The 22346-nt window shown below is 33.1% G+C and overlaps 1 protein-coding gene across 15 annotated transcripts in view; it reads right to left on the minus strand.

Annotated features, from left to right (window-relative positions):
- The window catches only part of LOC132713504 (receptor-type tyrosine-protein phosphatase delta-like), a 208087-nt gene that overhangs the window by 86581 nt on the left and 99160 nt on the right, over window positions 1-22346 (minus strand). For 13 of the 15 annotated variants that reach the window (XM_060696141.1, XM_060696132.1, XM_060696133.1 and 10 more), the window contains 4 exons: window positions 20388-20423; window positions 16708-16890; window positions 16136-16246; window positions 9-281 (listed from right to left, as the gene is read on the minus strand). In XM_060696141.1, the coding sequence (XP_060552124.1) occupies window positions 9-281; window positions 16136-16246; window positions 16708-16890; window positions 20388-20423 (603 nt within the window). Of the gene's footprint in view, window positions 1-8; window positions 282-16135; window positions 16247-16707; window positions 16891-20387; window positions 20424-21820; window positions 21851-22346 lie in introns of all 15 variants that reach the window. The other 2 variants (XM_060696137.1, XM_060696138.1) reach the window with 2 other exon arrangements.

Consider the following 22346-nt stretch of genomic DNA (forward strand, 5'->3'; position numbering starts at 1 on the left):
AATCTTACCTTTTACTTTGATTTGTACATCTTTTTCTATATTTCCTAATTCTGATTGAGCTATACATGTGTAATTAGCAGACTCTCGAACGCCTGTTAAATTAAGGACATTTTTTCCGTGTGGCGGGTCTTCGTCTTTGTTAACTTCCTGGTATCCTTTCCGCCACTTCACGACGGGCATGGGAGATCCCACAGCAACGCAGTCTATTGTTACACTGGCGTTTGGTTCAACTTCAAGAACATCCGGTGGTTCAATAGAAAAGTGTGGTGGAACTCTTCGTACTGTAATATACAAATATAGTAACATAAATGACCAGACAAAATATCATACAACAAATACATTTAAAACACTAGCAATGAACTAAAAACTAGCCAGAAACTCAGATGAAAGCTAAAATTCAAAATTTCTGTTGCAATATCTCAAAATTTGCCTGTTAGTTAATCCTTATTTGCTTACATTCTGGAACAGTTTATTTTAATTTAGGAGAATTTTAATTTTGAGAACTAAAAGTTTTGCCAGAAGAATGACTTCATGCATGGGTGGACAGGCTAGTCTGGCTCAGGTCTGTGAATATCCCCCATCATATTGCGCAGTGATTTAACCAGCTCACAAGGAAGAGGCCAGTTAACCTTGCCTACTGAGCAGAAGGACAGTATTTGAAAATCATTGGGTTTCACATTATTATCATGATAACCTTTCATACTTATTATCTTTTGAATTATACTAAGTTTTTCAACAAGAAACTTCATCTAATAATAATTTTTTTTGGACAAATTATCATGTAAATTTTCAATTATCAATTATGTATGACATGAACTTGAATTTGTATTAAAATCATTATTCAAATTATTATATGAATTTATATCATGAGATAGTTTATCAGTTTTGGAATGCTCTGAATACAGAATCTGCAGATTTAACTACTTAATGCCAGTCTCCGAGAAGTTATTTACTTCCCCCCCCCTGTCATCTTTCATCTTAATTTAAAATCTATTTAAAATGGTCTGAATATTATCTAGACATCAAATTAATGTGGAACAGTTCTCAACTGTCAATTCTTACCAAATTAGATGTGATTATGCGGGACTCCTTTTTTTTCTTTACTTTTTTTTTTTCAAGTACTTTGACTCCTTGCAGCAAAGACCATTTTGATTTTTTATACAGAATTCACATAAATGAACAAATGACAGTTCAAAATTACAACACACAGTAAGTTAATTACTCATACATTTTCAAAGGACAGCAATGCATGTAAATGAACTAATGACAGTTGAAAATCCATAGCAGGGCAAAACCATTATACATTAATGAAGAAAGGACAGTTGAAAATCCAAAGCAAGGTAAGTGAATTACACATATTAATTGAAGAAAGGACAGTTGAAAATTCAATGCAGGGCAAAACTATTATGAAGAAAGGACAGTTGAAAATCCAAAGCTAGGTAAGTGAATTACACATATTAATTGAAGAAAGGACAGTTGAAAATTAAATGCAGGGCAAAACCATTATATATTAATGACGAAAGGACAGTTGAAAATCCAAAGCAGGGCAAGTATATTACACATATTAATTGAAGAAAGGACAGTTGAAAATTCAATGCAGGGCAAAACCTTTACATTAAGATGAAAAAAGGAAAATTGAAAATTCAATGCAGGGCAAAACCTTTACATAAAGATGAAGAAATGACAGTTGAAAATTTAAAGCAGGATAAGTCTTTTACACATAAATGAATGAAGGACATTTGAAAATTCAATGCAGGGCAAGACTACTACATAAATGCAGAAGGGCAAGTAGCATTTCTTATGTTGATAAGATTTTAAAATCATATTTATAGTCTTTTTATTGTACTTCTTTTTCACACAGTATACAAAAAACAAATGTAACACCCACATGCAATAATGATGTCACGAAAAAGAACTTCCAGTGCATTGACTCACTGTAATTTATAGATTAATTTCAGTTTATTTTATGTGATTTCTTTATTCTTTCAATAAATGTATTTGTACTGTATGCAAGTCATTTTTATGTTAGTATAATTTGATCAATTCGAAAATAGAATTATAGCATAAAATAGGCTACTGAAACACTCTGCAATGGTTGGCATGATGCATAAAATAGCTTGATTAGTCTCGGGAGTATTAAGGAAACCCATTTCAAGACAGCATGTGTCTATAAAGGCTCTATGAACAGTTGTACAGAACATAAAGCATATTTATATATTGGCAACATTTTTCAGCCTCAGTCAGTCAGCCATAATAACAACAAGAGACATATGACATTCGGTATGGTCAGGCCTTTGTGATATAATTGAGCCACGTCATGACAAAACCAACATAATGCGTTTGCGTCCAGCATGGATCCAGACCAGCCTGCGCATCCAACTTAACATCTATCCTGACCTAATTTTCTTTTTGAGTTTTACATATCTTATTCACCTTACATGAATTAAAAAGAATATCATTATTTGTATTTATACAAAATTAGTATAGTAACAATGGTAAAGAAATTTTTGGGGAAAATCGCATTCACTAAAACTAAAAATTCAATAACAAAAACATCAGTTAATACGCAGAAATGAAGTATTCAAATTATCTTTTTTTCTCCTTTCTTTAAACGAACCATTTGCCAACAGATTTATAATGTTTCCTTCATGTATTTATGCTTTACAATCAACAATAAAGATGTAAACTGCAGTGTTTATAAGCTCGGGTGTATTTTTATGATTATTACACCTGTTTTTGCAGATAAAAACCCAGTTTTTGCAGGCAAAAGAATGTTGTTAATATATTCAACAGTTTCTGTCAGACAGGAAACACAAGTTTAACATTCTGCCAATAAAATGTGATTTTTATCAATTTTTGTTGATGCTTTTTTTCCCCTCTTCTTCCCGGCTGTAAATTGCCTGATATAAGAAACACCAAGTTTCCCAGGAAATGTGGCTGCATTGCTATAACAGTTTTCTGTGTTAACTATCTTGTGATTTATCATATAATTTTGATGAAGTGACGTAAGTTATAGGACTTCACATATTCAAATTAATCAAAATAAATCTTGCAAAGTTTTGCGAGCATAATTACAATCACGTACAATTAGTTTTCAAAAGATTGATTTTTTGGATAATTATCTGAAAGTCATACATATTTAAAATTCATGAGCAGTTATAGAAGAGGTTGTTATTTTTCTCTTGGTAACATGGTATTTGACGGATTAGGCCATTTTTTTTTTATATTTTGGTTTACTGATTTTTTCCAAAAAAAGGTAGGGTCGGCGGCGGGAAAAAAAAAAAAAAAAAGTTTTCATAACTATAAATGTGGTGCATACATATACATAGTACTTACTAGAGCAATGAAATTAAATACATCGCCGATTGTCTATTCCAAAGATTGTTTAAATACACAAAAAAAACTTTTGCTCATATTGCCATTGTTTAAAAACACACATGAAATCTACACACAATGACTTATGACAAGTGGCAAGCGAGCTCTTCAAAAGAATCTGTCATTCTTTGATGTTTACACACTGCTGTGTAATCTGAATCATCAAAGGTGCCGAAAATCAGCTGACTTGCACTCATTTCTTTACAGATCAGATGTTAAAAAAAACTGTCAAGAAAAGATTACACAAAGTCATGTTCAATTTTGCCCATTGTGAAAATATTTTTATCGGATAATTAGCGGGTCAATTTTTGACATAAAAATCTATTAAAAGTAAGTGCGGGCATTTTTTTTTATTTTGTTTGTTTGAAACCTGTATTCAATCTGCTTTTAAAGACTATTTTTTTTTGTAAAATCTGAAAATACTGATCTTGTCAATTGCAGCAGATTTCTCTCGCTCTGTCCTTGAATGTAATTGCTTACGTAATTTGGCGTGTTTTTTTTTTTGTTTGGTTGTTTGGTTGTTTTACATTTTTACGCATTTCGACCTTCAATGCATTGATGAAATATGATCAAAGCCTAATTATAATTCTGTGAGAATGGCTTGACCCCATTTAACAGACATTCTTTCATAATACACCAATAAACACTTTGCCCAACTAGCAGACGACAGGCTATTCTCGAGTAAAGATAACCGGTTGCGTGTATAAATCGTAGGTAAAATAGTCTGGCATGTGGTAGGTTTAACAGTTAATTAAAATACTTACCGTGACATTTCTTTGACAAGTCGTATTATTAGCAGCGTATTTCAAGACAACACAGAATTTTTGGGGGGGGGGGGGGGGGGGGGGGGGTTTTTTTTTTTTTTTTTCATTTTCCCAAGATACAGCGTCGGCGGGTCTGTAAACCGAAATATTAAAAAATAATGGCCTTAGTATACTAAAAGATTAAATAAGTTTACAGTCTCTACCCTGCAGTGTTATGTTTTGCATCAGATGTAAATATTTAGCCATACAGTTTCTTATATATATTTATATTAACACTTAATGTTATGAATTTATCCTGCTTTGGATTTACAACAGTACATTCAAAGTATTTCAATATCAAACAGACCGTTTGTTTTTGTTTGTTTGCCCACCAACACAATTTAGGTCATATGGCGCTGAAACAGGAAAGATGATTTTGGCTAACATTGGGTGTTACAAACTTAAAGGAACACCAGCCTCATCTGCTGGAGCTAAGAGATACATAGACTACCAATTCAGTCGCCACTTACCATCACACAGTGATAAATGGTAAGTGCATTTCTGATGCCTCTGCCCTAAAGGCAACCCGTGAGCCACAAGGGGAGCGTGCAAACAGCTTATCACATACAGATCCAGCAAGTCATGGGCTTCTCACAGCTCTTTCAAAGTTAATTCTTTCTTAACTGAAACTTACCCCAAATCAATTTAATACTAATATTGTTTAACTAGAAAAAGCTTGGATAAAGTGAGCCAATTATAATTTGATATGCCACTTATTATGAACCCTTAACCTTTTCCCTTATATAAGCGTGTTTCGACGGCTTTTTGCCCCCCCCCCCCCCCTTTTTGAGGCCTCAACCAGTGAAAAATGTCCTATTTAGACCCAAAACACTGTATTTCGTTTGAGAAATGTTGTTTAAAACAACTGATCACTTTTTCGGCGCCAACCCATATCAAAGAGATACATCAGGGGGGTGCCAGATGGGGATGTGCACCCTTCTGTTTGGGGCGTTTGAAGGGGGGCGGAGTCCCCCTCATCGCCAAGAAAATTTTGGACTTGTGAGAGGCTTAAAATGACCCCAGGTTGATCATAAGGTAACGTGTAACCAACACTGAAAAGCCTTTGACTCTATCTCAATCCCTTGAGAAGTTGCAGCACTTTGAAGTAAATTTTGATGGAAAAAATCGAGGCAAAAAAGTGATTTTTGGCAGTTTTGAGATGCCCCCTCGTTGCCATGGTAACAGGAAATTTAAGACTGAGCATGTCGTTACAAAGGCAATGGTCCAGTCAACATTTGTGCCAAGTTTGATTATTATTGAAGCATTTTTCATAGTTTCATAGCAGTTTGAACTTGTAAGAGGAGGCTTTTCAGTGAAAATGGCCATTTTTCACAATATGCTCATGGGGGAAAGGGTTAACCTGCAGGAACCAAAAGTGATAAACCTTTGCCACCAATATAGTCAGACCAGCCTGGGCATTTGTGCAGTATACTGTTGGTAGCTCAATTTTTGTATCCAGATACTGAAATCCCTTAAAACTTTTGAAAGTTTCAATTCAAAGCAGGGCAAATTCATTACACAAATGCAGCATGTTAAAGGTTAAGGGCATTATTTTATATAGACATTGTCCAGTCATCTGTTTCATAATTATTGGATAAGATCACAAAACAAACATTGTCTAGCTGTACAGAATATCATTATACAGGTGTGATAAAGATGAAGTCTGGCAACAGAAAATATACTGGATAGATGGACAGATTGGATATACAGATGATGAAGTGAGCCACACCACGACAAAACCAACATAATGGGTTTGCGACCAGCATGAATCCAGACCAGCCTGCGCATATGCGCAGTCTGATCAGGATCCATGCTGTTCGCTATCAGTTTCTCTACTTGATATAGGGTTTGTAAGCGAAGAGCATGGATCCTGATCAGACTGCGCGGATCCATGCTGGTCGCAAACGCACTATTTTGGTTTTGTCGTGACGTGGCTCAAGTGATGTTTAAAGAAGATAAAAGGTGGATCATGAAGATAGACTCAGACTCAAATCAAAGTCTTGTGACAAAAATATCTTTAAGCAGAAGGAAAAAATTTTAAGAAGAAGATATTCTCAAAACCATACTAAGTATTGTAAATAAAGTCAAAACCTCTAAAAGTTGAAATAAAGAGCTTCCTTCAAGCAATATGAAAATATATGAGACATTGTTGATATAGCAGTAAGTTGGTGGGGTGCCTTTTAATGTTATCATGATAATGCCAACACTATCAGATAGGATGAGGAAATAGGGCCCTGCAGCTATATACCTCAACCTTAACTGATACAAAATACCTGCCAATTTATTTTTATCAGTTTCCAAAAATACATGAAAAAAAATCTATATCTATATCTTCAGGTATATAGTGAGTGAAAACAGAGCTAACTGTAGATATAGAAGATATATGAGCCGCGTCATGACAAAACCAACATAATGGGTTTGCGACCAGCATGGATCCAGACCAGCCTGCGCATCCGTGCAGTCTGATCAGGATCCATGCTGTTCGCTTACAAACCCTATAACAAGTAGAGAAACTGATAGCGAACAGCATGGATCCTGATCAGACTGCGCGGATGCGCAGGCTGGTCTGGATCCATGCTGTTCGCAAACACATTATGTTGGTTTTGTCGTGACGCGGCTCATATATGCATGGTTATAAACTGAATGAAACTCCCAACATGGGGAAGGAAATAAACAAAACTGATACTCAAGTCTTCTCATAACTGACAAGAGAAATCCACTCACTATCTCAAATTCTGTTGGTAAGATAAAGTATACATCTTTAAAGATTTGATTCTTGTTGTAACTTATTTTGATAAAGAACAAAGAGCTGAGAAGGAAACTGATGAAGAGGACATTGACATTATCATTGAACAATCTCTTAAGTTTATGAAGACATGATACATTTATACTTCAGTCAAACAAGATAAGGTGCGCACTCATACATAACAGTTGTTTAACCTCTCTAGCAGGTATGAATGGTTTAATTTCCTTGAGAACAGGAAGATTCTTATATGTCACAAAGACCAAATAATGATGATTAAGGGATTTTCCAAAATTTGTAGAATAGGAAGATACTGAGTGTTCTCCATTATTAACACTCCATTACTGAAGTCAGGTGCTAGCAAGTTCTTGATGAGGACAATCACTTCCTTGATTGCCTTGAATGAGTAAGTAACAACCTTTTTAGAGATGGTGAATTTAATCACTAAGTCACCAGGGCCCTTTGAATATACCATTGAAATATAACATACAGAATGGACATGGCAAATGCATGACACAGTCACCTTAAGTAAATAAATAGATCATTCACTAGCATATGCCTAAATACAAGATCTATATCTATAATTTATAGACCATCCTGAAGGAAACTATTCTTTATTCAGGCCTTCTTCTGGACTGACTGAACTGCAAAGTAATTGATGCTTATCTCTTGTTTAACTGTATAATTGATTCTTTGTTTTCAAGGTTGGCGGTACATGCAAAACACCAAGGATAAACATGTTTGTGTTGTTTTCTTACTACAAACACATTAAAAGGTTTTCCAGACCACCTTGGCATAAAATCTACACGATATTCAGCAGCCATGCATGACTTCAAAAACATCGTCCTTATCACTGGCGGCCATCTTTATGCCTCTCTTTTTCCTGGCATCTGATTGGATAAAGCAGGTGCTGTCTACAGTTGATCAAATGATATAAAAACCTGTAAATCTCCGAAAACACCACTAATTCTGAGAAAGTCTATAGCAAAATAATACCTCATGCTTGCCAATCCATCAGTTTTGACTAATCTATAAATTATTCTTTGTCAATTAGCTTATTCTGCTCTTTTTTCCCTCCACTAATTCCATGGGAAACTGTTTGGCTTAGCAAAGTTGCGATGAAAACCTTTTGGATTTTTTTTTTAATATATATATAATGATAGCTTATCCACAAGCTTTATGGCATTAAGATACCATCTTAGATATTTTAGAGATATGGGTACAAAAAATCTCAGGCTAGAGTGCAGTGTAAGATCAGAGCAGTCTAAATCTTTTGAATTTCTCCCATTTCCCAATGATGGGCCCTCCCTGTGCCAACAAATACAGTCTTATCATCTGGATAAAGGAAATGTCCTGCTGAGGGAGAAATGTAATTTTCAAAAAAAAACTTATCAAATGTGGAAATATATAGGAGACTGTGGCAGAAAAAAAGAAACAAGCCTGTTTGTTATCAAAGTTTTATAAACTAGGCCAAAATTTTTAGTTTTTTTTTTGCATGAAACAGAAACAGACACAAAAGGCAGACATGAAACAAGAAAGCAGGCATGTTTTTTTCCTATTGTTTTATTAATGGTGCATTTCAAGATATAAATAGAGTTGTACAATTTCGTATGAATGAATGAACAAATTTCATGGGAGTGTTCCAAAGGATTTTTTGAATCTTGATTTATGCACAACTGTGCCTGAATTCCAGAATTCTGGTGTTTTTATCACAATGAATGTTTGAAAGATTTAGCTGGGTCATTTTCTTGTAGTTGAAGGGTTGACAGAAAGGAATGTTAAAGAAGTATTGAGAGAAAGTAGAAGGATGGCCCATAAAATATAGCTGAGGAATTAACCTACTAACTATGGGGCCATAAAGCAACCCCTGTTAACTAGAGTTTATATTCAAACATACTGTTACAGTACACATGTACTAATATTTTTTTTTTCATAAATGCACCTTATTATATTTTAGTTAGTTATTTTTGATCTTGACTTAAAAAAAGTTAACAAAGCACCCTATTGTTAATAAAGAACATTGTTTCCTGTTCTTTTCACTCAGTAGTCATATACCACAGTAAAGTAACTTCAATACTGCCACAACTGCATGAATTCAAAATTTACTTTTAACATTATGAATTTCAACCCCTTAAAATTATTTTGTCTTTTTGTTTCTCCCATTGCTAAAAATTAAAACAAGACCTGTCATATTCAATTATATAAAACAAGAGATATAACAGAGCATTTCTGAGAAAATATCAATAAATATCTCAATAAGTCTGGTCTGTCTTGCTTTTCAAATTTCTCCTTTTCAATCAAATGTGATAGTTAATAGAAGTTTAACAGATAAGATCCAGTATATTTAATGTCAATTTAACACTGCTGATGTTTTGCAATGTTTATCTAATGAACTGCTCTGTTTTTGTAATGGACTGCTTTATTGACTGCTCTGTTTTTGTAATGGACTGCTCTATTGTAATAGACGCTCTGTTTTTGCAATTGACTGCTCTTTTGTAATGGACTGGTCTGTTTTTGCAAAGGACTGCTCTATTGTAATGGACTGGCTTGTTTTTGCAAAGGACTGCTCTATTGTAATGGACTGGTGTTTTTGCAATGGACTTGTCTGTTTTTGGAATGGACTGGTCTGTTTTTGTATGGACTACTATGTTTTTGCAATGGACTGCTCTGTTTTTGCAATGAACTGCTCAGTTTTTGCAATGGACTGCTCTGGCTTATGATATATAAACAGTCCATTGGTCATATTAGGGATTTCAATATCAAAATACTAAAATTGAAGGACTGACTGACCTGGCACTATGCTGGTGGCATAAGAAAATCATTACCCCCCACCCCAACCTCTCAACCAACATTATAAAGGTATATTAATGCCATTCTGACACTGATGGATTATCATTCAGGTAAGTTACCTATATAGGTGCATCTTAATCCAATCCAATATATAATATCTGAAATTCACATGATTTAGAAGCTTGGTATCTACCAATAAAAACTGACAAGTATAATTTATCTTGAAAAAAAAATCTGAATGATAGATTAAACATCAAAACTGAACTTGAGGAACTATGCTGTATACTTTTTTGTTTTTCATTTTCATTTCTTTTTGAGTTATAAGTCATTTAATAAGAGTATTCTAATCTCCAGGTATGTCCCAATATTGTACATTATGTGTACTAGCAAGCATCTTGGATATTCACTTAGTGTGTTAAATGGCTTCTTGGCATTGCAAGAAATAGATGACCATATGCCAAATTTATGCCATTTAGTATGTCAGAGCATAATTCTCATATCATGAATAAAATTATCAAAAGATTGCCAGCATCTGACATATTTTCAACTTCAAATGTTTTTAACCTGTAAAATGGTAGCAGTAATAATCACTAGCTTTCATCACCAATAGAGCACCAACTTGTATACAGTCAGGCCAGCTTTCGCCACAGAATCATGCCAACCTTTACCACTAGCATAGTCAGGTCAACCTTTGCCCCCAGTAAAAATCCAGTCTAGCCATTGCCAAATCAATATGTCTGTAAACATTTAAACTCCTAAATGGACTGTTTCAAATTCAAAGCAAGACATCAATTACACAAAAATTTAAGCAGGTTAAGATTTAAGGAATCTATTTAAACAAGAGGGCCATGATGGCCCTAGATCGCTCACCTGAATTATCAAACTCATCCAAACAATTACCTAGACAAGCATTCTGACCAAGTCTCATGACAGGTGAGTCAAAAATGTGACCACTACAGTGTTAACAAGGATTATCCATATTTGAGCAGTGCGACCTAGTTTTTTACCCAGGTGACACATATTCAAACTTGACCTAGAAATCATCAAAACAAACTTTCAGACCAATTTCCAGGATACTTGGATCAAAACAGTAGCAACTAGAGTGTTAACAAGATTTTTCTATTTTTAGCTCCGGTGACCTAGTTTCACATGCGATTTCGAACTCATCCAAGCAATTACCTAGACAAACATCCTGACCAAGTTTGATGATAATTGAGTCGAAAATGTGACCACTAGAATGTTAACAAGGTTTTTCCATATTTGGGCGGTGTGACCTAGTTTTTCATCCAAGATGACCCATGTTCGATCTTGACTTAGAAATCATCAAAACAAACTTTCAGACCAATTAACAGAATATTTGGATCACAACAGTAGCCACTAGAGTGTTAACAAGATTTTTTCTATTTTTAGCTCCTGTGACCTAGTTTTTCATCCGAAATGTCCCATGTTCGATTTATTCCCAGCAATGACCTAGACAAGTTTCCTGACCAAGTTTGATGACAATTGAGTCAAAATTGTGACCACTAGAGTGTTTAACAAGGTTTTTCTATTTTAGCTCCTGTGACCTAGTTTTTTCATCCGAGATGACCCATGTTCGAACTCATCCGAGCTATCACCTAGACAAGCATCTTGATCAAGTTTGATGATGATTGATGCAAAAAATGTGACCGCTAAAGTGTTAACAAGGTTTTCTATTTTTAGCTCTGGTGACCTACTTTTTCATCCGAGATGACCCATTTTCGAACTCATCCAAGCTATCAACTAGATAAGCATCCTGACCAAGTTTGATGATGATTGATGCAAAAATGTGACCACTAGAGTGTTCACAAGGTTTTTCTATTTATAGCTCCGGTGACCTAGTTTTTCATCCGAGATGACCCATATTCGAACTCATCCGAGCTATTATCTAAACAAGCATCCTGACAAAGTTTGATGATGATTGGTTCAAAAATGTGACCACTAGAGTGTTCACAAGGTTTTTCTATTTTAAGCTCGTGTGACCTAGTTTTTCATCAGAGATGACCCATGTTCGAACTCATCCAAGCAATTGACTAGACAAGCATTCTGACCAAGTTTGATGATGATTGGTTCAAAAATGTGACCACTAGAGTGTTCACAAGGTTTTTCTATTTATAGCTCCTGTGACCTACTTTTTCATCCGAAATGACCCATGTTCGAACTCATCCAAGCTATCACCTAGACAAACATCCTGACCAAGTTTGATGATGATTGGGTCAAAAATGTGACCTCTAGAGTGTTCACAAGGTTTTTCTATTTTTAGCTCTTGTGACCTAGTTTTTCATCCGAGATGACCCATGTTCGAACTCATCCGAGCTTTCAACTAGATAAGCATCCTGACCAAGTTTGATGATGATTGAGGCAAAAATGCGACCGCTAGAGTGTTCACAAGTAATTGTGGACGGCCGGACGGACGACGGACGACGGACGACGGACATTCACCGATCCTAAAAGCTCACCCTGAGCAAGCTCAGGTGAGCTAAAAAAAGAGTAAAATACACAGAGCAGAGAAGTATGTATCATTCCTGGTATTTAGTCTGACATTATCAGCCAAACTTGTCAGCTAAATTTGTCAGCTACCTCCTTCTCTGTCTTCACATTCACTTTATCGGCAGAGATTACAAAACATGCATGCCTGCACAAGTTTACTGACTGTTCTCACATTCTCAAGTCAATTACCATAAAATTATGCAGCCTACTCTGCAATTAGTTCTTGTTTTTACCTAAGATTTTATGTCACTTAAAAAAAAAACGTGTTAAGTACTTAGCATCTATTTCTGTTTTTTACTTCTAAGAATTTTCAGCTTTGTTATTAGTTTTTGCATCTTTTTTCCCCCCAAACTATATGCATCAACTTAGAAAAAACTCAAACTTCACATTGTTTCTGGAGTAATTCTGATGAAATTGTTTCAAGAAATTTCCTTCACTCTTACATGTATTTCAACCATTAATAAAATTCCATTATGTTTGCATAATTTCCTTTTTGTTCTTAAATCTAATTATTTAAATGCCAGAGACCTCTTAAAGCTCAAGAATTATTACTGTGAAAAGGGTTTCCCTGTTGTGTTTAAACACCAAAATTTACATTTCAACATACTTTATTCTTTCTTCAAACAGACTTATTCTACTTTGAAATGGGTTCATTAATGTTTATGTATATAATTGATCCAATTATTCAAAACTGATCATCTTGACAGTCAGTAGACAACAAGGTTACGTTCTATTCTGGCTGCAAAGGCCTGCCATTTAAATAAAGGAACTATATGAGCTATGTGTTATAGACAGTTTGTAGTGTAGAATTGTGCGAGTTATATGTGTTATCAACAGTTTATAGTGTAGAATTGTGTGAGTTATATGTGTTATCTACAGTTTATAGTGTAGAATTGTGTGAGTTATATGTGTTATCTACAGTTTATATTGTAGCATTGTGTGAGTTATATGTGTTATCTACAGTTTATATTGTAGCATTGTGTGAGTTATATGTGTTATCTACAGTTTATAGTGTAGCATTGTGTGAGTTATATGTGTTATCTACAGTTTATAGTGTAGAATTGTGTGAGTTATATGTGTTATCTACAGTTTATAGTGTAGAATTGTGTGAGTTATATTTGTTATCTACAGTTTATAGTGTAGAATTGTGTGAGTTATATGTGTAATCTACAGTTTATAGTGTTGAATTGTGTGCGTTATATGTGTTATCTACAGTTTATAGTGTAGAATTGTGTGAGTTATATGTGTTATCTACAGTTTATAGTGTTGAATTGTGTGAGTTATATGTGTTATCTACAGTTTATAGTGTTGAATTGTGAGTTATATGTGTTATCAACAGTTTACAGTGTAGAATTGTGTGAGTTATATGTGCTATCAACAGTTTAAAGTGTAGAATTGTGTGAGTAATATGTGTTTTCTACAGTTTAAAGTGTAGAATTATGTGAGTTATATGTGTTATCATCCGTTTAAAGTGTAGAATTTTGTGAGTTATATGTGTTATCTACAGTTTATAGTGTAGACTTGTGTGAGTTATATGTGTTATCTACAGTTTATAGTGTAGACTTGTGTGAGTTATATGTGTTATCGACAGTTTATAGTGTAGAATTGTGTGAGTTATATGTGTTATTTACAGTTTATAGTGTAGAATTGTGTGAGTTATATGTGTTATCTACAGTTTATAGTGTATACTTGTGTGAGTTATATGTGTTACTGACAGTTTATAGTGTAGAATTGTGTGAGTTATGTGTTATTTACAGTTTAAAGTGTAGAATTGTGTGAGTTATATGTGTTATTTACAGTTTATAGTGTTGAATTGTGTGAGTTATATGTGTTATCTACAGTTTAAAGTGTAGATTTGTGTGAGTATTATGTGTTACAGTGTGAGTTATATGTGTTATTTACAGTTTATAGTGTTGAATTGTGTGAGTTATATGTGTTATTTACAGTTTAAAGTGTAGAATTGTGTGAGTTATATGTGTTATTTACAGTTTATAGTGTAGAATTGTGTGAGTTATATGTGTTACCTACAGTTTAGAGTGTAGAATTGTGTGAGTTATACGTGCTATCGACAGTAAATATAGTGTAGAATTGTGTGAGTTATATGTGTTATCTACAGTTTAGAGTGTAGAATTGAGCGAGTTATATTTGTTATCCACAGTTTATAGTGTAGAATTGAGTGAGTTATATGTGTTATCTACAGTTTAGAGTGTAGAATTGAGAGAGTTATATGTGTTATCAATTTATAGTGTAGAATTGTGTTAATGTTAATAGGGCAGAATTCTGGGAAATGAATGTTAATTAAACAGTTTATAGTGTAATATTCTGTGAGCTATATTATAACAAGTATATAACTAACACTGCTGGACGCTTCACCATGTCACTCATACAAAACTTTAAAAAAGCAGGAAAATCTTTTTTTAGCTTCAGTGACCTTGACCATCTGCTTATCAACTTTAAACCCAATCCATGGATATCAAAACACCAAATATTTGATAGAAGGGAAAATAAAAGGAAATCTTGAGCAGCAGAATTCCCAGCATATACCTTTACAAAGCTATATGAAAACTTGCAACACCAGTTTCATTTAAATCAAGACATTTTGTTTATTGGGGTAAAAAATTGGGAGAACTGAGGATGGTAATTAAGGTATATTTATATAAATCATAAAAAAGCTGGCTTTGTTTGGAAAGTGTCAGTCATATATATATATACAGGTGCCACTAATGGGTAAACCTCCATCAGGCAAACACCTGTTATTCTTTCACCAATGATTGACAAAATTGAAACTTTGAAAGAAAGAAAACAAAGCTCCACCTTCAACTTGATATAAGATCTCTTAGAGTTATTTTTTTTTATACATATTTTCAATGAATGTTTAAATGATCAATCTAACCTGGGAATATCAAAAGTTGGAGGTGGGGTGGGGTTGTGGGCGTATGGAAGGGGGGGGGATAAATACCTGTCCTTTCAACACAGTTGACAGGTTCGAGTGGATGGCTGTCAACACTAGGACTTCATGCAAATGGGTCAGGAAATATAAAGCATTGAAAATCTCTGACATAAATATCCAAAGTCAATTCATCAAAATTTAGACTCAATGTCAAAAAAAAATTCTCATTAAGAAAGAATTTATCTATAACAAGTTCTATGCTTTCAATTCTTATCATGGCAACATACAACGCAATAAGGTACAAACCCATTTTTTTCTGAAGAAGAGAAGCTGTGAAACCTTTTCTTTTATCGGAGTAAGTTCTTCCGCTTTTTGAAATTGTTAAAATTGATACAGTTAAATAAAATTATAATTTGATAAATGATGGTTACCCAGCATGTATCTGACCGACATAATGCATTACAGTTATCATATAATGAGTGCCACCTGTCTATGTTTCTGGTTTTAAAACACACAAGCTTCCTTCCTGCATATTTTTCTCTCCCAAAAACCACAAGGATCATTTTTCACATTAAGTTTGAAGGGGAATAAGATTAAATTGAAATAATTTCTGAGAAGGGATGCCAAGAAACTCTGATTATTTTAAGTGCAATTTTCACATAACAGACATACAGTCATAGCAAGTTTAAACTTTAAACATCCTTTGGTTAGTACAGAAAGTACCAATATGGTTCAGGGTTCAGGATTAATGTATGAGTTTGTTTCCTCATAATATAGATTCAGCCATTGCAAAATTAAAACTTGAAACTGGAGAGATTTCAATATTATGATTGTTGATGAAATTTAAAAGCTAATTAAAATATTGTTTGTTTTTTTTTAATGTAAAATGCCTTACAGTCCAGAATGTAAAACGTCAGTTATGAATGCAATTCAGAGGACTGGATGTTTTTTTTCTTCTTCAAATTTTGTAAATCTTCTTCAATGCTTTGTTTATACCCTTATTGTGTCATTATTTCTAAAACTTACTTTTGACATAAAGCATAGCTGCGGAGGAGTAAGCCACGCCCACATTGTTCTCAGCGACACATTCATACTTTCCATGGTCTCTCTCCTGGGTTCTCTCAATGGACAGTGTTCCTAAAAACCAAAATGTTAATTAATTAGCATAATTATTATATATGAACATAAATATAGAAATTTTAGCAAATGAACTTTAAAACTTATACTTTATCGTAAGATTCACTTTTTCCAATAAGACTGACAACAATAAGTCTGCAGATTTGTTGTTTTAGTGAAAGGGAGATAAAAGTCTTGCTATGCAATATCAAGTATAAGGGAAACAACTTCAGAACAATTCTGAAATATTTTTATCTTCATTATTTCCCTTGAATTAGGAAAAGGTGCTCTAGTAGCATTGATTAGTATAACAGTCATGTTTTATTGATATTTGTACTCTAAAAAATGGTGAATTTCATTAATGAAACATATCTACATATAATTTTTCTCTTTAAAATACTATAATGCTCTATATTATAAAGTTTATTCTCTAAAATGATATTGAAATAAAACATGATAAAAATCATTTGTTTATATACTACCATCACTATCAACTTTGATTCTCGGGTCTCCGGTCTCTAAGGGGAGGTTATCCTTCAGCCAATAGATGGCAGGCTGTTCCCTGTTTTCCGCTCGTGCCGAGCACACTAGGGTTGCCGTCTGTTCCTTTTCTACGTTCTTTAAACTGGGATTCTGCGTAATTCTAGGATAACCCTGTAGATCATCTGTAATATAAAGAATCAATATGGTTTAACTTCAGCACTAACACTAATCAGTTATTGGGAATTGAAAGTAACAGATCATGAGAACAAAGATGTAACTGTTTTTTCATATATATGGTTGATCTAAATTTTGACTATGTCCTTGAATTGTAGGTGAAACACTTTCATATGAACAATTCATTGATGAATTAACCCTGTGACTATTAAATTTGAAATACATATTGTGCAAGTTATTTTCTCATAATACTATTAAAGTAAAGTTAGTGAAGATTGCAACTTTATTTTACACCAATTAATGTGTTATCCTTCAAAAACCACTGCAAATATTGCTGAATGAAGTGAAATGAAAATTAAATCAGGCATGTTGACCTTCTGCACACATATACATGATTGTATATATATCTTATATAATTTATCTAACCACCATAATTAATGCTAAATATATTTTTCTAAAGTTTTGGTGCTGCTTTCGTGGATGTAAAACCAAGCAACTAGTTAATCTAGATATTAACCAGGTATACCTAAACCTAATACTGACAAAGAGACACAACATACATTATGTACATGGAACTTTCAAAACATAATAATAATGTATATTATTTTTTGTTTCATGTCACACATTAACATTGTAAAAGTTGTCGTCATCTTAGTGCAGTAACTCCTATTAAGTTATATAAGGAGCTAACCCGTTCCTGCACTAAGGTGACTGATGCAGGTTTTAATTTGTGCATTTTTTTCTTTCAAGCACCGACAGGCCTCTGTATAAAACCTTTTGACCTTTCATTTTCTTTATATGGGAGCATTCACTCCCTGCTCCCTCTAACATACATGAACTTCCGAGGGTTTGCAGCTTTCATCAGACTAAGGAAACCGAATTTCATGAATCAAGCATGCATGCATTTATTGTTTTAATATAAAGATATATTCTCCTGTTTTATTAAAACATTTTAGCAATATACAGAGCAATATATACAAGAATAGAAAACTAAAATAAACTGGTATGGGTATCCTAGCAACATTTAAGAAAAGCTATGTAAAAATTACAACTTCACTGTATTTAGAGATATATATCAAGTTGTATTATTTTAGATAAAGCAACTCTAAAATCCATTATTTTATTATATAAATTTGCATAAATTAACAACAATTATTGAATATTGAACTGTGATTTAAATATTCTATATTAGACAAATATCCAAAGGGTTAAAAAATAATTAAATAAATTGTGTAATAGATGACCAAAGCAATCCAACTGGTTTCTTTTTCAATGTTTCTTGCTAGACTTGTGCACACGTTATGCAAAATAATAAAGGTTTATATAATTATGCTCATGCTTTGATTGGGGTTTTTCGCAGCAAATTAATTTTGACATTGCTTTATCACGGGATTTGATTTCATGGAATTCAACACATTAATTTTGTTTAACATATCAAATGTTCAAATCAATAATGATAAAGGAAAGGCTTATAAGAAATAGCACAATTTGCAAATGCCCGAAAGATGGTAATTATTTCAAATAAAAGGAAGGTACTGCTGTTAGCATAAAATAATTAAATTGTGAAATTTTTGTCATCACAGTTAACATTTTAAAAGAACTGGCATTCTAGGAAATAAAATTCAAAATAGGAAATGAAATTTCAATTGAAAAGAAGAAATTTCCTATTTTACCACTTCATTAATAACTGTTGTCTGGATGACAAAAGGTTTTCACTATCTAATAATAGCCAAGTATCATACATGATTTTGCAATAACTTATTATTTGAAACCTTTCCGTAACAATTTTTTTTTAAATTTTGAAACTACCCAATGATTTCATTATCAGATTAATTTTGCTAACAGTATAAGGGCCTCAGTCACAATATAAATGTGTAAATTTACCCAACTCTATACTGTTGACAAAGACTAATCACCTTTCGGTTCGAGCCGATTAAGAATTAATGAACAAACGAAGGCAGATTTCACCAAAAATGAATACCTCTTTGTTAAATCAATCTATAATTCATATTAAAATGCTTAAATTTGTTTACAAATGATGAATTCCATGAAACATCATCCGTCAATTCATATTTCATATTGCAAATTGTGTCGCAAGCAAATCTGGTATAATTGCAAATGCGCATGTACTTCACTGTTTGTTAATGTGCCACAAACTGCTGGTTCCTACAGTGACAACGGGTTCTTGAAAGTATCAAATGGGTGTTATACTGGAGCAGTGTGGTGTCTGGTTCCCGGCCCGAATTTTGAATATGTCGGACCATTATCCACTGTGATTGAGCATAGACACAGTGTTTTACCATAAGACAAGGTGAGTCATGCAGAAAAAGAAACAGTTTCACCCTGTACCATTCAAATGTGTCTTTATTTAACTACTCATAAAATGAACAATTCTAAAATATACATAAAAAAAAAGAAGCCAAAATAAGATCAAAATATTGTTATTTCAATATGGAAATTTAAAACTATCTCCCAGTTTCATGTAAAAGATACATTCCAATAAAGAAAGTCATGTCAAGATGTCAGATATCCATTATTCGTGAAACTGTAAACTTTCCATAAACATTATTCTGTGTGGATACACTGAATCAATTTTCATTTTTTTTTATATCCAATATAAATATGCATGAAAATGGAACTTTAAGACACTTAGCCTGTCTTTGTGAAATATCTGTCTTAAAATATCGAAAACGTACAGTCTTAAAATATCGAAAAACATACAGATCATCTTATAAAATTCCACCTTGACCTATTTTTTTTAATTCGAAGATCGACTTTGTCATACATTTCTCTATGCACTTTAGAGGACACAAATAACACACAGTGATGCTTTCACTAAATTTTCAAACATCACTTGCAGTATATTTTTTTTTTCCATTTTTAAAATTTGGAATATTTTTCATTGCCTTCCACTACACGTGAAGACATACTCATTTCATAATATCTAGAATATGACATATCTCACATGAAAGGAATCAATTTCATATTTCATTGGTAAAAGTATTAAAATATCTCTCACTTCCTAGTGATATAGTCCATATCATATCAAATGAAAGTCTTATTTACACCTGAAAATGTTTTCTGTAATGTATATATCAAGGTTGACTGCAAAACTGCAGTACCTTTAATGAAAAAATGAAGGACTAACAACAGTTTTGCGATCAGCCCTGGATATGCATATTATATAAGCTGCAACACCTTGATGGATTCATTAAGGTAAGCATATCACCTGTACATCATGGTGGGTCTTTAAGTCCGAGTTAGATATTAAACAAAGACACATTTTTCCGGTAAAAAGATTTGTCTGCTTTGGTCACAATTTTCTACAAGGTTAAAGAATCAAGGTCATAATTATAAGATAAAAAGAGTAAATGAAACAAATAAAATATTCAAATGTTTCTAACATAGAAAGGGTGGGGATTACGGACACCAGAAATGGGGTTGTCAAAGGAGGCAAACCATCAATTACTGAGGGGGGGGGTGAGGTTAAACGTATGACTGTTACCTTTATACACTAACTTCCAATCAGGATTATGCCCCTCTGAAAATTCATGCAATAATCGGTTTCATTTATCTAAAAAAATTCACACAGTGAGATGTTTTTCTATAGGAGCTATACTTCAAAATAACATTGACCACCGCTGCATAAAATTTCAACATTCTTGCATCCATCAATGACTTATTAATGATTATATAAATATATATTCTCTTTTTTCATATTTTGTGATGTCTTAGGAATGACAAATTTTTAAATATGTTTTCTATGAACATTTATTTTTCCATTATTAAACACAGGAGGTCTAACATGATGATGGATGGGCACCTTAAACTAGGTTATATTTTTATAACAATTTTATCATTCATGGTGTAAATTTACACCAAATACTTTCTTTAAATCATTAAACACCACACCCAAGGAACACCCTTCTCCTATACAATAATGTAAGCATGAAATATAACTCCTTAGAAACTTCAAACATAATGAAACATTTATTTTTTTTCAAACAAGATACAAAATGCACAGGACTGAAAACTGGAACACACAAAATCAGCAAACAGTAGGTGAGTCAGATAGGTTTTTGGTAAAACTGGGGCTTGAACAGTGAGGTTCCTGCACAGTGAGCAGAGCGGCTGCGGCTTATTGCAGGCTAGCATCACGCTGTTGTCTATGCTAATCTATTAACAATGATTTCATATAGTAAAGGTAAGTAACTCTGTTCTATCTAAAATATTTATTTAACAGGATTTGCTTCCCTTGCATATGAATGTTTCTTAAATATCCCTTGTCAATTTAATTTTTGTTTTTGATTTGTTTTTAAAATTCTCTATCAAATCATTGAATACAACATGCATTTTTTTTCACAAATAAATAAAGATATAATGAAATGTAAATTTCATTTCAAGGCTTGTAAAATCAACAAGAAAACACAAATATTTGCTTTTCTGTACAATTTCACCTCAGGCTTTGAAGATTTATCTATTTATTTAAGTCTGTCTGGTATGAGACAGAATGTTCAGGAATGAAAGTTACCAGTAATTCTGTTTGATTTTATACAGACCATTGAAAATTGATCCGATTATAAAATGATATGTGCAAGGCTTTCAACATCTAAGTTCAATTATAAACACACTGTTACAGTAATTCGGATCTATCCTAATTTTGGATGTTTTTTCTCTATTTTTTCCTAAACCAAGGGTGTGCTGTTCAGAGCTTATTTTCTACAGTTAATATCACTAGAATTATGGGCAACTGTAACATTGATAAGTAAAATAACACAACAAGGCAACAAGCAATAATATTTGTATGTAAAAAATGTTAATACTAGAAATTTACATGGTTGAACATTAATTAAAGAATATTAAACTAAGATAGTTATGGTGCTCTGACTCGGGGTATGGATTTAAGAAATGAGACTATCAATACTGCAGGCAACTCACCAAGATATTGTAGCACACCCGGACTTATCACTAAAATAAGCAAACATTTTCACTTGTAACAAAAACATCACAATATTCCCCTCTCCCTCCAGAGGATGAGCTTTTAAAGAGTTTTACTTTAATTCGTACCTTTACAAGAGGTGCCTGCATTTAAATTGTATTTGCTGCCCCCCCCCCCCCCCCTTTTTTCTTATTCTTTCTAGAAAAAATTTCTATGGACAAAGCATGTTTTTAATGTTATTAATTTTCACCTTACTGGCTATTGAGCGAAAGAAGAAAAATAATTTTTACCTCTCAATTTTGATGGACATATCTCTAGAAATGTATATACTTTTTATTACAAAATCCTTCTTATATTATATTATACTCTTATATGTTATATGTATGTCTATGAGTTGTGGTTTTATACTGATGATATACCGTGCGACAGTTTCATATCCGCCAGACTCTATAATTACATAGTATAACATTACTGTTTCCTTTACTGTCACCCCTGTGCATTCCTGGACACTGATCAATAAAAAGT

Source organism: Ruditapes philippinarum, unplaced genomic scaffold (genome assembly GCF_026571515.1).
Source record: "Ruditapes philippinarum isolate M1 unplaced genomic scaffold, ASM2657151v2 ctg1281_1_1_1_1, whole genome shotgun sequence".
Classification (NCBI taxonomy): Eukaryota; Metazoa; Mollusca; class Bivalvia; order Venerida; family Veneridae; genus Ruditapes; species Ruditapes philippinarum.